The sequence below is a fragment of the Coenobita brevimanus genome, chromosome 96 (assembly GCF_032717465.1).
Source record: "Coenobita brevimanus isolate Jiangsu-jjx chromosome 96, ASM3271746v2, whole genome shotgun sequence".
Classification (NCBI taxonomy): Eukaryota; Metazoa; Arthropoda; class Malacostraca; order Decapoda; family Coenobitidae; genus Coenobita; species Coenobita brevimanus.
In genome coordinates, this window is record NC_137049.1 from 4,060,397 (window position 1) to 4,084,970 (window position 24,574).

At 40.8% G+C, this 24,574-nt stretch overlaps 2 protein-coding genes across 2 annotated transcripts in view; both read right to left on the bottom strand.

Annotated features, from left to right (window-relative positions):
- The window catches only part of LOC145413419 (uncharacterized), a 109,655-nt gene that overhangs the window by 21,061 nt on the left and 64,020 nt on the right, over positions 1–24,574 (bottom strand). The window contains exon 4 of the mRNA XM_080283104.1: positions 9,616–9,741. Within this exon, the coding sequence (XP_080139230.1) occupies positions 9,616–9,741 (126 nt within the window). The remainder of the gene's footprint in view (positions 1–9,615; positions 9,742–24,574) is intronic.
- Positions 19,141–24,560, bottom strand: LOC145413404 (uncharacterized). The gene is made up of 3 exons (XM_080283091.1): positions 24,498–24,560; positions 19,956–20,092; positions 19,141–19,306 (listed from the first exon to the last, which is right to left on the bottom strand). The coding sequence occupies exons 1-3, from the start codon at positions 24,558–24,560 to the stop codon at positions 19,141–19,143; spliced, it is 366 nt and encodes a 121-aa protein (XP_080139217.1).

The window sequence follows — 24,574 nt, forward strand, 5'->3', positions numbered from 1 at the left end:
TGATGGTGTTGGTAGTGATGAAGGTGTCGATTTAGGAGAGAGGGAGACAGTGTATTGATAGTGGTGGAGGTGCTAATGGAGGAGAGAGAGAGATGGTGATGACAGTGTTGGCAGTGGTGGAGATGCAAATGGAGGAGGGAGGGAGATGGTGGAAATAGCTGTGTTGGCAGTGGTGGAGGAGGAGGGAAGGAGATAGTGGAGATGTAGGTGTTGGTAGTGGTGGAGGTGGAGGTGGAGGAGGGAGGAGATGCAAGGGCCACAACACCTCACCAAGGCAGCTCTCTCGAGGAACTAGGGAGCGTCTGCCTGTACCCTCCCACTCCTCACCTCAAACACATTACTACGGGACCGCGGCAACTTGCACAGGTGAAGGAACCGGGCTTGTGTGTGTGTGTGTGTGTGTGTGTGTGTGTGTGTGTGTGTGTGTGTGTGTGTGTGTGTGTGTGTGTGTGTGTGTGTGTGTGTGTGTGTGTGTGTGTGTGTGTGTGTGTGTGTGTGTGTGTGTGTGTGTGTGTGTGTGTGTGTGTGTGTGTGTGGTGTCAGATATACGACTGTCATACTTTTAAGTAATATCCTAAGTCCGAGAACTTTTTTACTTCCTTCTCTCTCCCTTCATGCTATTATATTTATCTAAGGAATCCCGTCTACCTGGTTAAGGCGCTAATGAAGGCTACACCTGTCCTATCATGGCTCGTATTCTCGTAGGTTAAGGAAACTCCCTAGCACCTGTTCTTTAGCGATTTATTTTTGGATATGGCAGTCTAATATCAAATTGTATATTGTTTATGCTGAGTATGTAGTATTAAAGTGACCTAAATAACACAGGAGAGTGATATGACACGGGAGAGTGTGGGGTAATAAATAAACTAAATCGCTCAAGAAGAGGTGTTAGGGTGCTTTCTTAACCGACGGGAAGACGGGCCCTAATACAGTAAACCTGTCCAAACCCAGTTACAGTCGTCCGGGATAGATAGAATATTACACAAATACGGCAGCGAACTGGCGAGAAGCGAATGTGTGTAGATGCGTGTGCCTGTGGGCATGTACAACCCTCCCCCCCCTCGGCGTAACCTAGAACTGGTTCCATTACCTCATCGGCAGGAAGAATCCACACAAAAAAGAAAAAAAAAGAAAAAGAATAAAAAGTGACCGTGCGGGACATCCTCATTTTAAAGACTTGTTGGTCTAGATACTTCTCGTGTACTTTTTTCTTCATGGGCGGGGTATGGGGGGTTATAGGTTAAGTAACAGTTGCATGACATGTCAAAATGAAAATAAATGAAGATGATACCAGCAATTTGCCCTACTCGCTGATATCAAATGGTATCTTACATATTTGCATCTTCACACTGAATTATAATTAAACAGTTCTAACACTGTTGCATTTGTGCATAAGAAAGGCCTAAAGCAAATTAAATAAAAAACGTTTGAAGAAGAGTGAATGAATTGGAAAAATACGACACTGCGTTGAAAGGATTTATAGTATTTCGTTTCTACTATACCTCACGCGAATTCCTTCAACTTATGAATGGCTTCTTGTACTGTAGAGGGGATTAGTGAAGCTTGCATGTAACACCTACGATTCGGAAAAAAAAAAAAGCTCATAAAAGCTAACTAAAATCGGCTGTATACACTAAGAATAAATTAATTAATAAATAACCTGCTTTAAGGGATTAAGGCGGAGGGCCTGGATGAAAGGAAAGGGAGTCATTTGATAGTCTGTCTCTTACTCATATCCTGATAAGCAAGAGATAAGATCTCTCTCTCTCTCTCCCTCTCCATATTTATATATATATATATATATATATATAAAGTGTTGTTCAGACTATCATCAGTGGTGCTGCAGGAAGTAGATATTAATAATATGGTATCTGCATGTAGTCTTGTAATTTTTAGGAAAAGCAGAGGCAAGGACTTTTGAATGCAAATGAACTTAGCAAAGAAAATAATATTTTTTAAAACAATTTTGTTTATACAGAGTTGATAACGCAATATCCATTTCATTTATCAAGTAGTTTTCAGTGTGGCCAAAACACAAGGAGAAAAAATAACTGGTTCGTGACATGTGCTGGCGTAAAAACCGATGCCGTAGCAAATTTTTCCAGAAAATAATGAACGTGATAATTATGCTCTTCCTTCGCGTCAGGTTTTGGGTCGAGTAACGGAGGAGTCAGGCAGGCAGATGGAACAGGGAAGAGGCGGAACGGGTTGTGTAAATGAGGAGGCGGAAAGGACCCCCAAAACTCTAAGACACTGGGATTATGATGATATCGCTTTTGCCCTAACTTGGCCTAAAACTGCAATCTCTCTAACTGGAATATTGTCTTGTTGCAATACATTAACGCTATAATATGATGGTAGTCACGAAGAAGTACTTTGAAAAGGATGCAGAGCCGTAGTACTGTCTTCTTCTGCCTCTGGGCTACGTGAAATAAGCGACAAAAGGACAAAAGTTTAGGCTCAGTTAAGGTGAAATGAGTATAGAAAAATTTCTCTGGCAATTACTGGGGTCCTGGTCAAGAAACACGAGAAAAATGTATGATAAATCAGAGAAGACAGTAGTTTCCAAGCACATTTTGCAATCTACCCTTCTCCAGTGTTATTGTAGCTTTGAGACTTCTTATCGTCAGTGTATTATAGTCTGTCACCATAACATGCCGGAGATTATTGCCCTTTTAGCAGCTTATAAAATATCGCTGTTTGATTTAAGAAAGTTTGAACATCTTTCTCATATACCATCTTTAGCAATAGATTATAGACTCATGGCTGGTAATACCACCAAAACAACCCATGCACTGTCCGCAATACCAGTTTTCGTGTGCAGTGGAGAATTTCTGAAATGCAAGTAGAAACCGGTAACCACTTAATAAAAAAAAGTATTGCGGTATAAACTGGTGTCTTTAGAACCCCTCACCCTCTTTGCCAATAAAAAAAGAAAAAGAAAAAAGCAAGACTAAATCCAGCAGGGTGCAGTACGAAGTACGTAAAACTATGCACTGCGGCTAGTAAAACTTCACTTCCCTTATCCGGAGTTAAAGAGGGGGGGATACCTCTTATTGGAACTACTGAAGTGGTTGCTACTGCACTGGAGGCGCCGACTCCTGGTGCAGATCCTGGTTTCCTGTCTTAGACTATCTACTGATTTAAAAAAAAAAAAAGTTTTAATGTTAAAGATGATTCAGTGATAACTTGTATAGACAGACAGATAGATAGATAAATATTGTAAATAACCAAATTTACAGCACTTATCGCCCGCCTTTGGAAGGCGGAGCGATAATGTGTTTGCCTGCCACTGTGTGTCTGTCGCTATGTGTGTGTGTGTGTGTGTGTGTGTGTGTGTGTGTGTGTGTGTGTGTGTGTGTGTGTGTGTGTGTGTTCCCATTATATCTCATGAATGGCTTCAGCTCTCAACATGAAATCTTCATTTTTTTTTAATGCGAGGAAGAAGGAACCAAAGGCCACGAGCCCGCAAAACAAATCCCTCCAAGAAGAAGAAAAAAAATAAAACAATACAACGAGAGCCAAATTCAAGATTCGTTCATTTCGAGATGCCTGGACACACTGCGTTTGAAAGACTGGAGATCATAGGAAGTAGGAAATACAGACAGAGGGAGACAGTTTCAGAGTTGACCTGTTGCATAAATGTAGGATTGGGAGTAACGGTTAACTCTTGCATTAGGGAGTTGGACAGAAAAGAGATGTGAGTTTATTGCTAGAAGGGTGCTACGCACCCGTCGTAGAGGTGGAGAGATGAAAGCAGACAGTTCAGAAGAGCAATGACCATGGAAGTAGCGATAGAAATGAGATAAAGAGGCAACAGTGCGGCGAAGAGACAAAGGTTGAAGGAAGCCAGTAAGAGGAGGAGAGTTAATGAGACGAAATGCCTTTGACTCCACCCTATTAAGAAGAGCTGTATGTGGGGAGCATCCCCACACATGAGAATTATACTCTAAACAGGGGCGAATAAATCCCATGTATAAAGTCAACAACTGTACAGGGGTAAAGAAGGTACGGAGTCGGCTTAACACACAATCTCTTGGAAGCAGCTTTTATCAGAGATGTAATATGATCTGTCCGAGATAAATCCCGAGTGAATGAAACCCCAAGCATGTTCAAGAATGATGCTGGATTAAGCTGGATATTATTAAATTTTAGTGGGTACTTCTGTGGAAGATTCTGTCAGGTTGATAGATGTAAAAACTGAGTCTTAGGTGCATTAAAAACAACAAGATTATTTTTACCCCAGTCAGAGATACGAGCCAGGTCAGACATTAGGAGTGCCATAGCCTCATCCCTTGTTTGTCGAAGTAACTGATGGGATGGACGTTGCGGGAACCGAATGGAAAGGTGAAGGGTGGAATCATCAGCATACGAGTGGGTAGGGTTTGATGTACAGCTTAGAAGATCACTGACGAATAAAAGGAAGAGAGTTGGTGATAGGACAGAGCCCTGAGGAACACCACTGTTAACAGATCAAGGAGAAGAACGATGACGGTCTATAACAGCAGCTACAGAACGACCAGAAAGGAAGCTAGAGATGAAGGTACAGATAGAAGGATAGAAACCGTAAGAGGGCAGTTCGGAAATTAAATATTTATGCCAGACTCGATCGAAAGCCTCTGAGATGTCAAGTGCAATGGCCAAGCTTTCGCCAAAGTCCCAAAAGGAGGATGACCAGGAGTCTGAAATGTAGGTGAGAAGATCGCCAGTCGAGCGTCCCTGACGGAACCCATAGTGACGATCAGAAAGTAGGTTGTGATAGGAAAGATGCTTTAAAATTTTTCTATTAAGTATAGACTCACAAACTTTTGAGACACAGGATGTTAAAGTAATTGGACGATAGTTAGAGGGTTGGGAATGGTCATCCTTCTTTGGGACTGGCTGAATGAGAGCAAACTACCAGCAAGAAGGAAAGGTACAAGTTGAAAGACAAAGGCGAAAGAGTTTACCTAGGCAGGGTGTAAGCACAGAAGCACAGTTCTTGAGGACAACATGAGGGACTACATCAGGCCCATATGCCTTGTTAGTATTGAGGCTAATGATGGCAGAAAACACATCAGCTGAAGAAATTTTTATGTCAGCCATGAGGAAGTCAGAAGGGGAAAGTGATGGAGGAACAGCACCGGAATCGTCTAAGGTGGAATTGGAGGAGAAAGTCTGAGTGAAGAGATCTGCTTTATCAGTAGAATAAATAGGTACAGAGCAATCAGAGTGGAAAAGAGGAGGGAAGGATGATGAGGTAAAGTTGTTAGAAAGGTTTTTGGCAAGGTGCCAGAAGGAACGGGAAGAATTCGAGTTGGAGAGTTGAGAGCATTTAGTGCGGATGAAATTATTTTTAGCAGAGCTAAGAACAGACTTAGCACGATTCTGGGCAGAAACATAAAAAAGATGTGATTCAGGGGTGGGTTGGCGCTGGTACCCTTTATAGGCCCTCTCCTTGTTGAGGACAGCATTAGAATGAGTGCGATTAAACCAAGGCTTTCTTGCATTAGTCAGAGGATATGAGAAAGGAATGTATGCTTCCATGCCCGAGAGAATAACTTCCATCATGCGCAAGGCACACTCAGATGGCTCCCGGCAATGGAAGCAATAATAATTCCAGGGAAAATCAAAGAAGTACTGCCTGATGGCCTCCCAATCTGCAGCTCCAAAGTGCCACTGTCGCCGTTTCTTTGGAGGGTCCACAGGCTGTACCGGTGCTATAGGACAGGTTTAGGTAATAAGGTTGTGATCAGAGGAGCCCAACGGAGAGAAATGATTAACAGTGTAAGCAGAAGGATTAGCTGTAAGGAAGAGGTCAAGTATGTTGGAACTCTCTCCAAGGCGGTCATTGATACAGGAAGGGTGCTGTACAAGCTGCTCTAGGTCATTAAGAATTGAAAAGATGTAGGCATGTTCACCAGGTGGATCAGTGAAAGCAGAGGAGAGCCAAAGGTGGTGGTGAACATTGAAATCTCCTAGAATGGAGATTTCAGAGAAAGGAGAAATGGATAGAATGTGTTCCATCATAGAAGTAAGATAGTCGAAGAATTTTTGATAGTCAGTAGAATTAGGTGATAAGTAGACACCACAGATATATTTAGTCAGAAAACGACAGGAAAACCGAAGCCAGAGAGTAGAGAATTCAGAAGATTCAAGTTCAGGAAACGAGAGCAAGATGAGTTGTTGCGTACATAACCACCTTTGGCTTTGAAAGTAGGAGGATACAGAAAAGGGTTTGCTGTCAGTTGCCTCAGACAGCTAAGTCTCGGTTAAAAAGAATAGATGAGGTTTAGAGGAGGAGAGGTGATGTTCAACAGAGAGAAAGTTAGAGGAATGGCCCCGAATGTTGCAGAAATGAAGAAGTGAGTCAGACAGTGGTTCCAGGCAACTCATAGAGTCGTCACCGGGAGAGGGGCTGATGGTGGGGACATTTGTGGTCTCCCCCCCCGGGACTCCGAGGCAAGGTCTAAATGCGCCATTTTTCTATTAATTTTGAAAAGGAAGCGTAGTGTGTATTGTGCATGTAGTTTGGTGTAGACATTTAGAGAAATTTATATTAGAGAGCATGCTGGCCTACTCTCTGTGTTACTGAAACACTGGAAAAGTTTAGCAAAGGGGGATGGTCGGGAACTAGTTCCGAGGGCTGATTAAACGGGAGCTCCAGCTCTCCCTGTCATCAGCTTTCCATCCACCTTGGAAGTACTGCCCTGCTCGACTGGTGCTACAGTCTTCTCCAAGATATGGCCAAAATCTTGGCCGAGTTCGAAAATGGGCACTCGGGGTCAAGGTCAAGGTCACCAAAATGGCTGCAAAAGGTCAACTAGTTTTTATCGCCCTCCTTTAACACCATTATATCTCATGAACGGTTTGAGCTATCAACATGAAACCTTCAGATATAAAGTTATGGCCAAAATCTTGGACTTGAGTAACAGCATATTCTGGCGGGCGATTAGCATTTGGTTCCTTAATGCTTTTCTTCCATTTGCTTACCTCTAGTTATCTTAGCGATGCAAAGGCGAATTTAGGTAGCACGAACTAGGATGATCTGATAATACTTGTTGCGCTGACTCTTTGTGGCTGATTATCGTGGGGGAGAAAATGAATTACTGTACAGTACTGACAAGAGAGCAGAATGAAGTTACCTTCATGGGCGTCTGTGGCCAGACTGAGCTACACTAGTATGCCGAAGCCCAACTAATATATGTAAATTTTTAGAGAAAATCACAAGAAGAAGCATACATATGTCTCAGGGAGAGTCAGAAGGTAGGAAGGATCTCACTCTTAAGTCTCAAGGCAGTGGCGTTGTCAAGTGATTATGATACTTGTCCTTCCCTGGTCTTCTGCAAGGCTTCGTGAAATTCAGGTTGTAAATTATTCGAGTCTTTGATGGTTCAGGCATTGATTTCTTACTGTCGATGACGATCCAGAAACCAAAGTAAACGTTAAATAAAGTAGGTGGCAAACATCACCGCTGGGAAATACTATACAGTACTCGTTTCATCTTAACCTGGCCCAGGTTTTCGTCCACTTGTAGCTTATTTCACGCAGTACAATTTTACGGTTCTACATCCTTCCCATAGCACTTCTTAGTGACTAGCAACATATTCTTGTGTCACTCTCTTGTAACAACTCAGCCTTCAAAATGGAGAGACGAAGATTTTAGGCCAGTTTAGAGTAAAAGGAGTATACCATGAAGAATTACATGTAGCCACAGGATAAGGACCGATCATAGCACTCCTCGGCAGGGAGAGAAACTGAGCAGCTACACACACACACACACACACACACACACACACACACACACACACACACACACACACACACACACACACACACACACACACACACACACACACACACACACACACACACACACACACACACACACACACACACACACACACACACACACACACACACACACACACACACACACACACACACACACACACACACACACACACACACACACACACACACACACACACACACACACACACACACACACACACACACACACACACACACACACACACACACACACACACACACACACACACACACACACACACACACACACACACACACACACACACACACACACACACACACACACACACACACACACACACACACACACACACACACACACACACACACACACACACACACACACACACACACACACACACACACACACACACACACACACACACACACACACACACACACACACACACACACACACACACACACACACACACACACACACACACACACACACACACACACACACACACACACACACACACACACACACACACACACACACACACACACACACACACACACACACACACACACACACACACACACACACACACACACACACACACACACACACACACACACACACACACACACACACACACACACACACACACACACACACACACACACACACACACACACACTACAATGTCTGGCAACTGTGGAAGGGTGCTTATGGGTGGTTCTGGGGCTAGGCTGGTAACAAACCCAAAGTACAGGGCTGCTCGTACATCACTTCCCCTCACTTGTTCTTTTGTGTTGTGGAGAGAGATATCCATGTAATATGGAATGACACAGCCGCTGATAGGTTACTTTTACTTATTGTGAATGTACCACTGACAATCGATCATTTATTTATTTATTTATATATTTATTATGCAAGCAACAAAGGTAAGAGTAGGGCACAGGAAAGGAAGCAAGGAAGAAAATATATATATATATATATAAGCAACGTTGGGTCTGGTTAGTACTTGGATGGGTGACCGCCTGGGAACACCAGATCCTGTTGGCATAACGTTCTCCCTACGTGTCAAGTGGGGTTGGTGGAGGATTAGTGACCCTCCCTGTAAAATAATTAACTCTAAGCCCTTGGCCACCCCGTTTGGGATACATGGCGTCTGGCAATGAATGAATGAAATGAATATATATATATATATATATATATATATATATATATATATATATATATACAGAGAGAGAGAGAGAAAGAGAGAGAGAGAGAGAGAGAGAGGGAGGGAGGGAGGGAAACGATGAACAGCACGGAGAAAAAGAACAAGAAGAAAACAGAAAAGAATAATGGAGAAAGATTGACTCCAAAGTCTGGATAAAGTACATGCTTCAGAAAGTAATGATGAACTCATAGTGAAGACAGACTGAAGAAAGATAGGTAAATATATATATCAAATTTTTACAACTGTGTGTATATCTCTTACAGTAATGAACTATCACTGGAATATAAGGAAAAGAGAATTTTGGTTTTGCAGTTTTATTTTCAATAAATTAATCAATAAATTAACTGATAACAAAGCAGCAAGAGACAGGAGGTGATCAGGTGACGTAACTGCGCTTGACCTCCCCCTGTCACCTGCTGGTACGTCAGTTCATGGGGAATCATCCTGGTCGTCGCCATCTTTCTTGTTTACATCTCTTCTCTGCCTGTGGTCTGAAGAGATGAATGTGTCGGAGGTGCTTAGGTTCTCCTGAAACTACCGATATTAGGTTTGTCTTGTTTGTTGACGTGTTATGTTCTAATTCCTGCCCTCGAAGGAAGATTCGAAGGATCTTTCTTCGGAGGAGAAGAAGGCCTGTCTTCCGTCGGCCTCGACGCCGTCAGCGGTGGCGGGGACAGCGTTGGACTCGATCACCCTATAGCCGTCGTCGTCAGCGATGTAGCGCACGAAGAATTCCTTGCCCTCGGGGGAGGTCCAGCTGGGGAAAGGTAACAGTCCTTCAATATAGAGGCTTATGATATACATTGCTTACAAATTGTTACTCTTAACATCCAAGCATCTGAATGCAATATGACTTGTTATTGCCATTTTTATCATATGCACTTGACATAGTAATAGTTTCTATCCCACGTTATAAAGCTCAGCCCTTGTCATATGTTTATGGTCTAATAAATATAAAACATAAACTTTTTTTGTGATATTTGCACCTTAATTTTATGTCTCTACGATGTTGGATTGTGAGTTCGTGGATAAATCAAATCCACATAAAATATTCCAGAAAAAGTGTTTCTGTCAGTGACTTGGGCTTTATCATTTTTCTTTCATATTAAACGAGGTCCCTCCTTTACCCCATCAACGATTATGTCTTTTGCATTATTTTTGGGGTATGTCCAAACGGCTTTATTTAATTTAGCAGTTACCTCTTGCGCTGAAGTGGTTAAAAACAGGCTGTTAACCATTCCATCTTGAAGAGGTCTGACCAAAGTTGTGTAAAAATGTTGCTCATCAGGTAAAGTTCAGTATAATTTTTAAAATATTCGTTCTGAAGGCTTAACGTTTAATTCTGTTTGCTTTTCTGATCAAACTTTGCATTTCGTAGATGCTGCCTTGCCTCACATGCGTGTTTTACTTTTTTTTTTTTTTTTTTTTAAATGGAGAGGGGTGCGTTCAGGCGGTGGCACTGATATAACGAGGCAGCTCCACTGCCTGCATTTTCTCCGAAAGAGGGAGGGTTGACTCTAGGAAGAGGGCAGCTTTAGCTTGTCAAACAGGTCACGATCAGTTGACCCTGAGCCCATAACAATTGCAGCAACTAGCCCCGTTATTGCAGTTCTTGTCTTGTTGTTTGTTTACCTGTATGATCCCCTGATAACGGCATCGTCTTCCACACTGTCGATGCTCATGTCCTGGTGGATGTCGTCCACGTCGAAGTTCAGGACATTGCCGGGGCGGGCGGCGACCAGGGCAGCAACACCCAGCATCACGACGACCTGGGGGAACGACCACAAACTCTCAGGGAAGGGCGACGACAAGAAAGTAATATTTTACAAATGTCCTGATTAAAAACATGATTATAAAACATAAATAATTCAAGGTATTGTGCTGTAAAAAAATTTGTCTTTGCCATACTTTTGAGTATTTAAGAAAGAAGCAACATTCGTTTCATAATCTGCTGCTATTTCGTATCATAAATAACAGCAAGATAGTTAAAACGTTAAAGTATGGGTGTTTTGGAACTAAGAAAATTATACCTCTCTCTCTCTGTCTATCTCTCTCTCTAATTTTATATATATATATATATATATATATATATATATATATATATATATATATATATATATATATATATATAGATATAGATATAGATATATAGATATATACGTTCCCACCCATCCACTATACTTTACCACCCCCCATTATATTCTGTTTACTTGACCTTGGCCTAAAATTGCCATCCCTCCATCTTGACTGCTGAGTTATAGCAAAAGATTAACACTAGAATATGATGATAGTCACGAGAAAGTGGTACAGGAAGAATGCAGAACCACAGTATTGTCTTATGCCAGTGAGCTACGAGAAATAAGCCACAAAGGGGCGAAAATATGAGCCAGGTTAAAGGAATAATTTTAGTACATCACACAGCCGAGCTATAGAATTTATATTAAGATCTGGTAAATACTGTTTGATATTCGAGCACATCCACATCGACACTAACTATAATATGCTGCTTAACTCCTTCAGTCTGTAGTGTTTATTAATACATGATTTTTGCTATTTCCGTAAGTTTTACTTTTCGTAAAAGGCAGCCTCTTCTACTAACGCGATTAGAGGAAGCTATATTCAACCTCTAAGTTCGGTGAATTCCTAAAACTCAGAATAAAATTATCTGGAAAGAACAAGAGTAAGGTACAGTACACTTCTCGCTAAAGTTCTCAGTCACTACGTCATCAGAAGTTAGTGTCTGTAAATGGCCTAAAAAGATGTTATGTTAAGTAGGTCTAATAATGGATGAGGATGCAAGCGCTGTACACCTGGTTTAAAAAAATCTTGTCATAAATCGTTTCCACAGTCATGAAGTCCACGTAAAGGAAAAAAAATGAAATGTGGTACAGTCACGTCATTTCATTGTGAGAGATATTTTCAAGACGCATTTATCCAGTATCACCTGCCATAATAACATGAATATTATATGCAGCTAGTACTCTCATCAGTCGAAATTGTAGAGAAGTGATTTATAGTTTCAAGTCACTTAGTTTCCCAAAATTTAAGCTGGCACTTAAAAATTCTATAGATATATACTCGTGGCGAACACAGAAAAAGAAATAGAATTAGACTAGGGAAATCTCATGAAAGTACGCGTAGGAACTCACTGTAAGCTTCATGGTTGAGTTGTTGTGAAGTAATGATACTGTTGGTCACTGTCCCTCCCTTAAATACTCCCGCACCCCAGCCACACCCTCTATCTACCTACTCCCTTCTGTATCACCTCAACTAACACCCCAATCCACTCTCACATGTAATACCTTTGCTCTAGTTACGTTCTTCCCCCTCCCCTTCTCTCTCTCTCTCTCTCTCCACCATTAACCTTGTCTGGCCCTGAATTTGCCCGTGGGACACATTGCTCCACAGCCTCCCACAACTGGGTCTCGCCCTTTCTGCTGACCGTCCCGTGGCAGTTAATTCATTCTGAGTATTCGCTGCTGGAAAATAAAAATAATTGGCCATATGGAGAGGATGGAGAGCGAGAGACTGAAGAGGAAAGTGTATGTGAGTCAGGTGTAGGAGGGGCGAGGGAGGGGGAGGTCAAGGATGAGATGGAGGGATGGAGTGGAGAGGTATATGAGAGATGAGGGTATGAGCTGGGTGCAGGGCAGTGAAATGGCGGGGGACAGGGAGACATGGAGGCGATTTGTTTGTGGCCACCCCTTACGGGATTAAGGCGTCTGGCAATAGATAGACAGATAGAATATACTGGTACACTCTCGTAACTTTTAGATTAAATAAGTTAATGCCTATCGATTGCACAAATTATTAGGCATATTACACTACGAAGGGAGGTCCTGCAGCCTCCAAATTCTCATTCTTGAAAAAATGCAAAAACAGCCAGTTAAACTAGGCAACAGGTGTCCATGCTAAGATGCTGACGGTGTTCTAGCGAGCGAAAGGTGTTCAAGTTGAGTAACTTTTGAAGAATATATATATATATAAAATGAGTGTGTGTGTGTGTGTGTGTGTGTGTGTGTGTGTGTGTGTGTGTGTGTGTATGTGTGTGGTTTATGCTAGAAAGAAGGAATCAAAAGCCAGAGCCCACAAGACGGTGCGTTTGTCTGTGTATGTATGTATTTATGTATAACCACATAATACTGTACCTTGAAGTTTTGCCTTGGCTGAAATAATTCTCGTTTTATTGTTTGCCCTTCTCAAAAATCAAATATGCACGTCAAGACTTGTCATTTGCTCCAAAGCTCTACTTTTCACCATCTGCATGTCAATGCCGGTATCACACATCACCATAAAACTCTGTCACACATAATTCCTCACAAAATCGTTGCTTCTGAACGAATTTTTGTCATTTAAGTGGCAAATCTTACGTCTTTACAGATGTCGAATCAAATGGGCAATTCTAAAAATTCTAACTCCAATACATTCAGCGCTGACAATTTTGAAAATGATTTTTTTTTTTTTTTTTTTTTTTTTTTTGCCGGGTTTTGGGAAGGTTCGTTTCACATGGCCATATTATTTTTTCTTGTGGATTTACGAAAGACATGATCCATAATCCGTAAGTTCAGTTTTTACACAAAAATTACATGATCATTGCGTATCCCCATTTACACTCCCTCCGCAGTTATGCTCCGTGAGATTATTGCGACCCGTTTCAGACCAGCTTAGATAAGTTCAGGTCCCTCGAGGGTCTTTCATATCTGTTCAAGTCCATTGAGGGTCAGTGACTTTTTTTTACGGTAGGTGTACTTAATATATCACCAATTAAACTTTCGATTTTAATGTTACACCAGCGTCATGCCTTACCATTATCGGTTATAGGAATAACTGTGAAAGTTGTTAATCAGTTTCGAAAATGAGTGCTAGCCAAATTTTAGTTGGTAGTTCAAAGGGATAACGAATATTTGAACCTCAAGCAGTGATAGTTTGGGGACTTCAGAACTAAGACAGGCTGAGAGTACAAACAATGAAGTGGATGGTGCTGCATATGTACAGTAGCTGATAATATACCTGACTGTCATATGACCACAGCTGTATTATCACAGCCGAATATACAGTAAGAAAAAAAAAAAAGAAAAAAAAGGAGAGCAAAATATTGATATGCACTCCATGGCCAATGTGTCTAGCATAAATCGTTTGCAATACCCATGCACTGATATTATCACCATAGTGTTAACATAATTTTTTTGAAGTAGGTAGCAATAAAACGGCACAGATGATATTAATGTAACACACTGATGCCTACTGGTTTATTGCTTAACATTAGGAAGGATTTATTAAGGATTAGCTGGAGTAGAGGGAAAGTGAATGCAGTACTGTTCGACTCTCCGGAACCTTCAGTTCACGAATTTTAACAGGGCGAGGTACATGCAAGACTTGGCCTGTGGTCACTTGACCTTTAGACCACTCCAAGTGTGAGATGCTGCGGTTGCTAAACAAAGTATGGCAAATATTTCTCGCATGACAGTAGATCTGAAAGTATCATGGTTTTCCATCGAGACAGATGGTTTTTCCTTGAAGGACACCGCTGGGTCGACAGGCAGCCTCAGGACATAATTATCTGGACTTGTACTATAAGGATGAAAAGTAGGGTAGGGACAATGCAGTCAGCTAGGTACGAGTACGCAGAGAGACGGAGATCTAGACATGCTATTAGTTGCTGGTGTGCCACTGGATCTAGTACCAATCTTGGGGTGGCTGGGACGAGTGGGACAGGGTTGTGATCTGCTACTTGCATGAATTCTTTAGGAACTCAGCTCTGTTCCTGATTTATTCACTGCGTTGATCTGACTGCCCCCTGATCTACTGAGAGCTGGAGTCATTGCGAAAGTTCTTTTGTAGAGGACAGGACAACATATTTGTTATCTGCATGAAAGGCACATAGCTGGTAATGTCGAAAAAGGAATTTCAAGTAGATTGGGTGAGTGTGAGAAAGTGAAGGCGCATGTGTCCCTTACCATTTCTTTTATATGGGAGGAAAGTTTAACCTAAAGAATACATATCCAGTCAAGAAAGACAAGAAAGTACCCATCCGGTGAAAGAGGGAATTAAGAATGCTTCAAGAGCAATCATAGTTGGAGTGAAGAACTAAAAGATTTTTTTTAAATTTAATATGTTGGATTTACTTTCACTTATTCCCAATACGGTAGGAGTAGCAGATCCAGGAAACTTCTTTCAGGTACCTATGTAATGATGAAATTTAATTTTTGATATCACCTCTACAGTTAATGCCACCAGTGCGATGAAAAAAATTTTGTAAACCATCTGTGTAAAGATCAAAATTAGTCACCAGTGTAATGTTCAGAATTTTAGGGATTGTGAGAAATGGGGTAGAGTGATCTTCTTTGAGAGTTTTAGGGATTATGGGTAATAGGGTAGCGTGAACTTACAGTATGTGAGAGTGCGTGAGCAGAATAGATGTTAGTACCCTTTGCAGACCACTCAATCTCGACTATACCACTCCTTAGAGCAGGGGTCGGCAACCTTTTCAGTGCGAGGGCCAGAGAAAGCTTCTAGGAGTAGCCTGCGGGCCGGAGTGCCAAAGAGAACCCAAAAGTGACAGTGTACAAAAATTTTATAGAAAAGCAGGCAAACCAGTGACTAGATTACAAGAAATTTATTAAAAAACATGCAAATCATTGACTGCCGAAAACAGTTTGTGACAATATACAAAAAAAAAAAAAAATATATGTATAGAAAAGCAGGCAAACCAGTGACTAGATTACAAGAAATTTATTGAAATACATGCAGATCAGTGACTGCAGAAAACAGTTTGTGACAATATACAAAAATTTTTTAGAAAAGCAAGCAAACCAGTGACTAGATTACTAGAAATTTATTGAAAAACATGCAAATCAGTGACTGCAGAAAACAGTTTTATGAAGAGACATGCAAATTAGTGGGATGGTTGGTGCTGTTTGCCATGGAGAAGTGATTCAATGTCTGAATCGATTGATGAGGTAGACAAGAGCAGAATGTCATTGAGGTGGCGGTCACTTACGTGGGAGCGAATGCGAGACTTTGCATATTTCATTTTTGAAAAGAGTTGCTCACAACAGTAAGTGCTGCCAAACATAGCAACGATGCGTTTTACACGCTCAGTGTAGTTTGGAAATTTGTCAGAAGGGAGGACGAGGTCACGGAAGAAGGACAGTGGAGAAGTGGTACGGTACTTTGCCTTCAGTTCGTCATTACACTGAAGCTCAACCAGCTCCATCTGCAGGGGGGCAGGGGTTTCGTCGCGAGGCGCCGACTTACTCATTTAGTTGGCTAGGCTGTTGCGGGTCGGATTGTTATATAAATATCAAGCAGGGTGACGGGCCATGAGTTTGGACTCTGCGGGCCGGATCTGGCCCGCGGGCAGGAGGTTGCCGACCCCTGCCTTAGAGGATAGCAAAATTTAAACTCGAAATAACTTAACCTATGTTAAGATTTACTAAACATCAAGAACTGCAGGACAGATTACTCTTCGAACTGTGAATGAAACAAAACAAAGTATAATCAGGGTCGGTAACTCCAGAATTATGAATCTTTACAACCTAAATTAATATTCAAAGAATACTGGTACACCTGGATATATTAATCCCGTGGTCTCAGTTGGACTCTTCGGGAAGAAACCTAAAGATTACTATCAAAGAAATTCTCTTAGGACTGAACTTGTACAAGAACTCAAGAATCATATACAGACTAGATACAGTAATTACATGAACGGTAATCAAATGGACCAGCCGATATTCACTTTGATTCCATGAACTAAGAAAGGAGGGGTGATTTAGTGTCAGAGGTTAGGCACTGGCTTGAACGCACGATCTGTGAACGATGGAGAGAGGAGCGGCGGTCTCATTATTCAGTACAAGTAAGATCAGAGGAAATACCACCAATTTAACCAACGAACGTATATTAAGACTTACACTACAAGAGGGAGGAAGGAGAGGGGGAGGATGAGAGTTCAGCATTAACCTGTGAACGATGGAGAGAGGAGCGGCGGTCTCTGTTAGAATTTTTTTTTTTTTTTTTTTTTTTTTTTTTCCTATCGACCATTGAGGCCGGAGCCCCTGGTCATTAAGGCAAAATATATTCATGTACTGTATATACATTTACACATATATACATATATATATATATATATATATATATATATATATATATATATATATATATATATATATATATATATATATGAACATATATACATACATACATACATACACACATCCATGCATATGAACATACACACTTTCATGCATACGTACATATATATATATAATAATTTTTATTTTATTATTTTTTTGTAATTTTATTTTTATTTTTTTTTTTATATTTTTTAACCTTATATTACTTATAAACTAAAATGCCTAATATAAAGACCCTAAAACTAATCACCTAACAGACAAATCGCTAACCTATACTAAATCCTAAGAGACAAATAACTAGACCTACACTAATGGCAGAAAAGCCTCGACCAAGAGATCACCATCGACTGCAGATATGTAATGCCTTTCTACATGACATACCTGCACTCATCACCTGGTGACTGTCAGTCGAGGCACAACCTAATATAGGGGACATCAATATATGAAAGGGAACCAGACGAGTCAGGAACATTTCCATATACGTCAGCTGTCGACCCTAATTAGAATAACTTAAGCAAGATGGTATAATATATTTACATAATTTGTACAAAAAGCTTTGTTAGAAGCCGCTCGCTGCCTTTTTTTATACTCATTATCACAGTATTCAGGAATCGGCTAGAACTTTAACTGATTACCTTGTAACATAATTGACTCTTCTAAATTCTCCAAACAATATGAAAGATACGTTTGCACTCAACATACGTAGAAAAGTGACTTACAATGTTTAAATTTTTATGTAATAGGCATAAAGGAACTTTAATCATAACGAAGCCAAATCAGTTAGGAATCTGAACAATTTTATAACCATGCAATGTTCATGTGCCTACGTGACTGTAAACACGACTCCAATAACATGAATTTCGCGCTTCACTAATGACTATTATCAACAGTCGTATTTCAGACAACTCTCAATCCATTACTGCATAGTTCAAAAGGGGAGCACTTTTAACACAGACATACTGTATAAGTCTCTAGGTCAGAATACGAAGAAAGACATTCGCGATTATTAATCCCTACTAAAATTTCCGCGGTTACATGTCATTGTTGGAAACGGCTGGTTTATATGTAATAAAAGTTAATCATATTCACACAAATACTCGACTTAGTACTATCAATAACAGAATCATGTTCGCATTATGAATATCAGCTAAGACTAAACGTAAATATACAACTTAACGGCTAAATCATGAACTGTACGAACTATATATTAATACTTAAGATTACACTTACAATGCTAACTTATACTTAAAATTATGGCACTACACAGATGTGCAAATCGATTTAGAATATTGCACAGATATATCTAAGAGTTTCCAATCGACCCATGTCTTAACAGGCTACATGCCCCATCAAAGATTGTACTGGATCATGGACAGGCTCATTTATGAATACTGCTGTCCCCGTGTGACAAATTATCCCTAGATAACCTAGGTTTAGTAATTAACTCCTTCAACCTAATATTGCGTTAGCCTTCAGTGGTGATGTTGGGTGATTACGTAAGGAAGGAGCAAGAGTTCAACATGAGGGTCAAACTCATGAATGGAGAAGAGAAACAGAGAATCTAAAAGCTGGGAAAGAATATAGACTGCAATGGCCTGAACCGTTTGAGTAAGTCACCTAACTATGACTGTACAGAGAAAGGGGATATCTTTAAAAGAAAGATTGTCAGAAGGAAAAAATACTTATTCTTCGGAAATACTGTAAATACTTGTCAGTGATATCGAATACAGGAGGATCATAATAAACAGGGCATCAGAGTTTTCCGGTTTTAATATCAATAAATTAAAACACAACAAAGCAGCAAGAGACAAGAGGCGGCAAGGTGACATTACTGCACCTGGCCTCCCACTGTCACCTGCTGTTACGTCAGTTCACTGGGGATCATCCGGGCTGTCACCATGTTCCTTAATTACATCTCTCTGTCTACAGTGGTGGAGAAGAAATGAAGAGGTCGGAGAAAATGAGGTCCTTGTTAAACAACTGATTTTAGGTCGGTCGTGATTTTGTTGTAGCCATATTGTGTTCTACTTCCTGTCCTCGAAGGAGCTCTCGTCGGAGAAGAAGGCCTGTCTTCCGTTGGCCTTGACGCCGTCAGCAGTGGCTGGAATTGCGTTGGACTCGATCACCCTGTAGCCGTCTTCGTCAGCGACGTAGCGCACGAAGAATTCCTCGCCTTCAGGGGAGGTCCAGCTGGTGAAAGGTAACAAGGTTTCAGTATAAGGACTTGGTAACTGGTTTAAATAGTATATTTGTATCAAGGATGTCATAGTGCTTTATTATTACACGCATTCGACTCATTCATGATTTTCATCCCGCATCATAATGTATAGCCCGGAACAGGTGTGAAGTGTATTCACAGTACTTTATAAACATTTGCTTTAATACGTAATATTTGCAAGAAAGTTTGATGGTAATTTGATGCTGTGTTTCGACATCATGGATAAATAAGTGCCAAAGTAAGTCAGAATGTCTCTGTCTTTCATCTTTTTTCTTATGTTCAGCAAGTACTTTGTTTAACCCATTCATTACACTGACATCATTTATAATAAGTTCTTAATTTTACTCAACCTATGTGTACTGGAAGGGTAACAAACAGATTCCATTAACCCCTGAAGTCCGCGAACATCTTTTTCTAAGCTGATTAAAATGTCTTCCGTCATGGAAGAATTTGGGCAAATTCAATAAAAAGACCCTTGGCCTGAAATAATTCTGTTTAAATGTATATCCTTTTCTATTCTACCTTTACAATTACTGACCCTGTGCTTCCCATAATTTCTTGCTTAATCTAGCCCTATATTTCAGCGAAACTATTGCAGTCATTGTCTTGTTGTTTGTTTACCTGTATGATCCCCTGACAACAGCATCGTCTTCCACACTGTCGATGCTCATGTCCTGGTGGATGTCGTCCACGTCAAAATTCAGGACGTTCCCGGGGCGGGCGGAGACCAGGGCGACCACACCCAGCAGCACAACGGCCTGGGATAATGACAAACTCTCAGGGACAGACGACATCAAGAGTAAAGTTTTCTCTTTGAAATGCATGGATTAAAATGGCGGCATCAGACCTCAGAATTAATATACATATATTTACATTTTTTTTTTAAATTATTCTGGTGTAATAGGATTTCGTTTTGTAATGAGCCTGATTACTTTAAAATGCAACAGTATCTACTTTGTGACGTGCAACATGCACTGAAAACAGTAGGAGAGTGAGTTTACAGCGTGCGGGTTCCTCGCTACCCATAATGAAACCTTTGCTGCACATGAAGTCAGCTTGTTGTAATGTCACATGTGAGGCATGTTAACCAGACGGAATCGAACATTTTCTGGTGCGAATACAACATGTCTCAAAGACGTTACCAATCTTAACACACATTACAAAACGTAGTCTAATTCTGAACATTGACAAGAATTTCCTTGTATCCAGTGCCTTTTAAATTTCTTTGTGTTCTTGCCATCACCGTGCGATCTTTTCCAGCTTAAGAACTTTCCGAACAAAAGGAGTTAGAGCCTTGGTAAACATCTACAGTATGTCAGGCTTTTCCTAAGCTGGAAAAAATCTTCTAGAAGCAGCAAATATATAAATAAATAAAAAGATATACAGAGAGTTAAGACTACAAGTATCAGGTTTGGGCCACTCTGTCTTTAAAGCATACTAGCAGCAATACTAACTAACTCATCAATATGCAAGTAACTTAGTTGTGGCGCTCAGCATCTACTCACTTGATGCAGTGCTACTTTTAGGTGACTCTGCACTGAATGACAAACTAAATTATTTCCTGGAGCGCAGAAAACCATTTGATCCGTTGGGTGGTATCCATACAGCTATCAAATAGTCAACTGGTGGCTTAGTGGGCTTAAGCACTCCAGGGATTACTGCCCTTAAATCTCAAGAGTGAGTAGCCTGGCCGAGTCCGTACGCTTTGAAAGGGAAATAAGGATGATACAATAGCAAATTTGAACAAAAAATACAAAATGCTCCTTGTGTTGCATTCATTTGACACTCGGGTAACTTTGTCTCAACCCTAACCTGAAGCTAGTGTTTAATTATATTTCTCAAGCTGTTCATTTCTGTAAGTGGTCTAGAATGTTCCAGCGTTAGGCAAGTTTATTAGTGAATTAACATGTGACCACTCAGCACCCAGGTATAAAAGCTCTGCCACAAATCAGTGCCACTAATCAGTGCGATGGATTAAGAGAGAGAGAGAGAGAGAGAGAGAGAGAGATGAAATAGAACAGTGAGAAGTCAGGGAGGTAAGCATAAGGAGGAACTCACTGTAAGTTTCATGGTTGAGGTGTAGTGAAGAAGTGATGGTGGTGGTCACTGTTCCTCGCTTTAATACCTTCACACCCCAGCCACACCCTCCCTCTCTCTCCCCTCCCCTGTTATTACAAGCACCCTCTGACCTCTCACCCGACCCTCACCTGTAATACCACTGCCCTGTAGACGTTCTCTCTCTCTCTCTCTCTCTCTCTCTCTCTCTCTCTCTCTCTCTCTCCCCATTGACACACGCCATCATTGACCTTGCCTGGCCTTGAGTGTACTCATGAGGCACATTCCTTCATACCCTCCCACAGGCAGCCACCGCCCTCTCTGCAGTAGCAGTTGACCCATTTTTTATATCATTCTGAAAGGGAAAAAAGACACTTCGAGAGTGGGTATTGTGTGTGTGTGTGTGTGTGTGTGTGTGTGTGTGTGTGTGTGTGTGTGTGTGTGTGTGTGTGTGTGTGTGTGTGTGTGTGTTTCAATAAAAAATAACTAATTGTTACCAATCAGATTTCAGCCAAATTTGGTGGAAGGGCTGAAGGTCAATTAATGAGTAAACTTGGTGTTTTTTTTAGAAGAATTGGTCAAATGTCACAGGGTGGATAAAATTTTGACCCAGAAGAACCGACTTTAAACCATTTTCATTCGATTTTGACCAAGCTCCAGGAATGATTGTAAAGAGAGAGAGAGAGAGAGAGAGAGAGAGAGAGAGAGAGAGAGAGAGAGAGAAAGAAAGAAAAAAAAAAGTAGTCATTTCTGAGAACAACTTCAATCAGTAAAAGTCAAGATCACAGAGCAAGGATAGAAGTTCGATCAGTGTGTGTGTGTGTGTGTGTGTGTGTGTGTGTGCGCGTGTGTGTGTGTGTGTGTGTGTGTGTGTGTGTGTGTGTGTGTGTGTGTGTGTGTGTGTGTGTGTGTGTGTGTGTGTGTGTGTAATTATATTTTTTATTCCATAATAACCAAACTTGGAAGAAATGTTATGGGTCAGCCAAGGATTAAACTTTTTAAATATTAGGTCAAAGGACAAGGTCGGTGATGAAGATCAGTTTAAACAGTTTTTATCCTGTCTTGATTAACCATTGCGAAAGGGTTGAGGATAAGACAAGAATGAAAGGGACTGATTTTGAGAACGATAAGTCAAAGGTCAAGGCATCAGGGAAAGGTAAAAAAAAAATAAGGTCACAAGGCTGAGTCAACTCAGTTTTGATACGATTTGAGCCAATCTTGGTGGAAGCATAAAAGTTCAGCCAAGATCAAAGACATTCAATTTTGAAGCCAATCAGACAAAGGATAAGGTCACTGGGCAAGGTCAAAGTTCGATCCGTGTGTCTGTGTGTGAACAAAATAACTAAAGCAGCTTTGATCTGATCTGTATTAAATTTGGTAGATGGGTTGAGGTTTAACAAAGAAGTTGACCTAAAATTTTCGAAACATTGGGTTAAAGGTCTAAGTCACATAGTGAGGTTAATCTAAGCAGTTTTTGATCTGATGTGGGCTAAGGTTTGATGAAGGGTTCAGCATAAAATAAGGATAAAGTGATTTGAATTTTCAGAACAGTCATTCAATGGGAACAATTTGCAGGCCCCCGGCTTTTGGTTCCTTCTTCCCTGCATAAAAAAAAAAAAAAAAAGACATGGATCTCACTTATGTTGTCGCTTTTATGTATTTACTTTGCATTTTCTCCTTTAAAACTCCTCAGCTCTTGTTATACAACGTGTACCCATGAAATGGTTTCCGTAAACTCCCTGGTCTCTGACGCCCGGCTCCTTGTTCCATCGAAAGTTGGCTTCAGGGTGTCAGACCTTCTGTGGAGGACAGGACAGCATGCTTGAGATCTGCACGAAAGAGAGGCACATGAGTGAAAGTGGGAATGTAAAGGATCATAATATATCTACCATGGCTTCTACTACTGTAATTTGCGGGAGAGTTGAACCGCAGAAGTACAAGAAAATATGCACAGGTAGGTACGTGGTATCTCCAACTAAAGCGAAAACAGATACCTGGCAACAAGGAAATTTAGAATACTAAGAGAGCAATCATACCTGTAGTGAAGGAGTTAAATGGCATATTTGTCAGCAGAAAGTAGTAGGTTTTCTTGGTTTTCCTATACTTCACCACTATACCTATAGCCATAAGGTAATTTTCCTTCAAGTGCCAATATGCAAAATAGTCTCCTCATTGACTGTTCTTTAGACATGTGTCAAAGTCCACTGTCAAGGTATGTCGCCACAAGTCCATGCACCACACACACATATGATGAAACATGGGTGAGGTCATGACTGCGGCAGTTTCTCGCGTGTTTCACTTAGTGGTCAAAGCCAATGTGATGGTGCAGTTCTCCATCCAGCCCTCGTTTTCTCTACATTGCAAGTGTTCCCAGTCCCTTATCCCCCTCTTTTTTTCTTTTTGTTTTTTTATAACTTTCAGAATGCAAAATTTTCTACGACATGGTATATTAAATTTCCTGGTAAAAAATAATTAGTAAGAGATTCGATACATTAAACATCATGATCATGACCAACATCTGTATAGGGTAGGCAGATACAGGGGCCCCGGGAGTGGTCATTACACTCAGTGTGCAATTATCATGATGTAGGAATGGTGCTCTGGTGCAATTAATCCCTCAGCACCCGAAGTTTGGTCATCAAGATCCTTTTTTTTTCCTTTTTTTTTCTAATTTAGAGATTAGCTAGTGATGTTTGAGTGACTCTGTGAGAAAGGGGCGAGAGTTCAGCAAGAGGGTCATATTCAAAGGAAGAGAGAGAGGAAGGCAAAGAAGAAAGTGGAGAAACAAGGAAAGTATGATCAACGAAAGAAACAAGAATGAATGAGTTATCAAACAGAGCGAACGAGGTTGAATAAGTTAACTAACCTTCAAAGAGCCGAGATGGAGAAAACATTAAATCTTAGGACATAACGATTGAGCGAAGAGATGAAATATTCATTAGAAAAAATATTATCTGTATACTAACATATCTGTGAAGCCAAATACTGAAGGTACAAAAGCAAACAGAGTATTGTTGCTTTACAGTTTTAATATCAATAAATTAATCAATAAATTAACTGATAACAAAGCAGCAAGAGGCAGGAGGTGGGCAGGTGACGTAAATGCACCTGGCTTCCTGCCGTCACCCGCTGGCACGTCAGTTCATGGGGGATCATCCGGGTCGTCTCCATCTTTCTTGTTTACT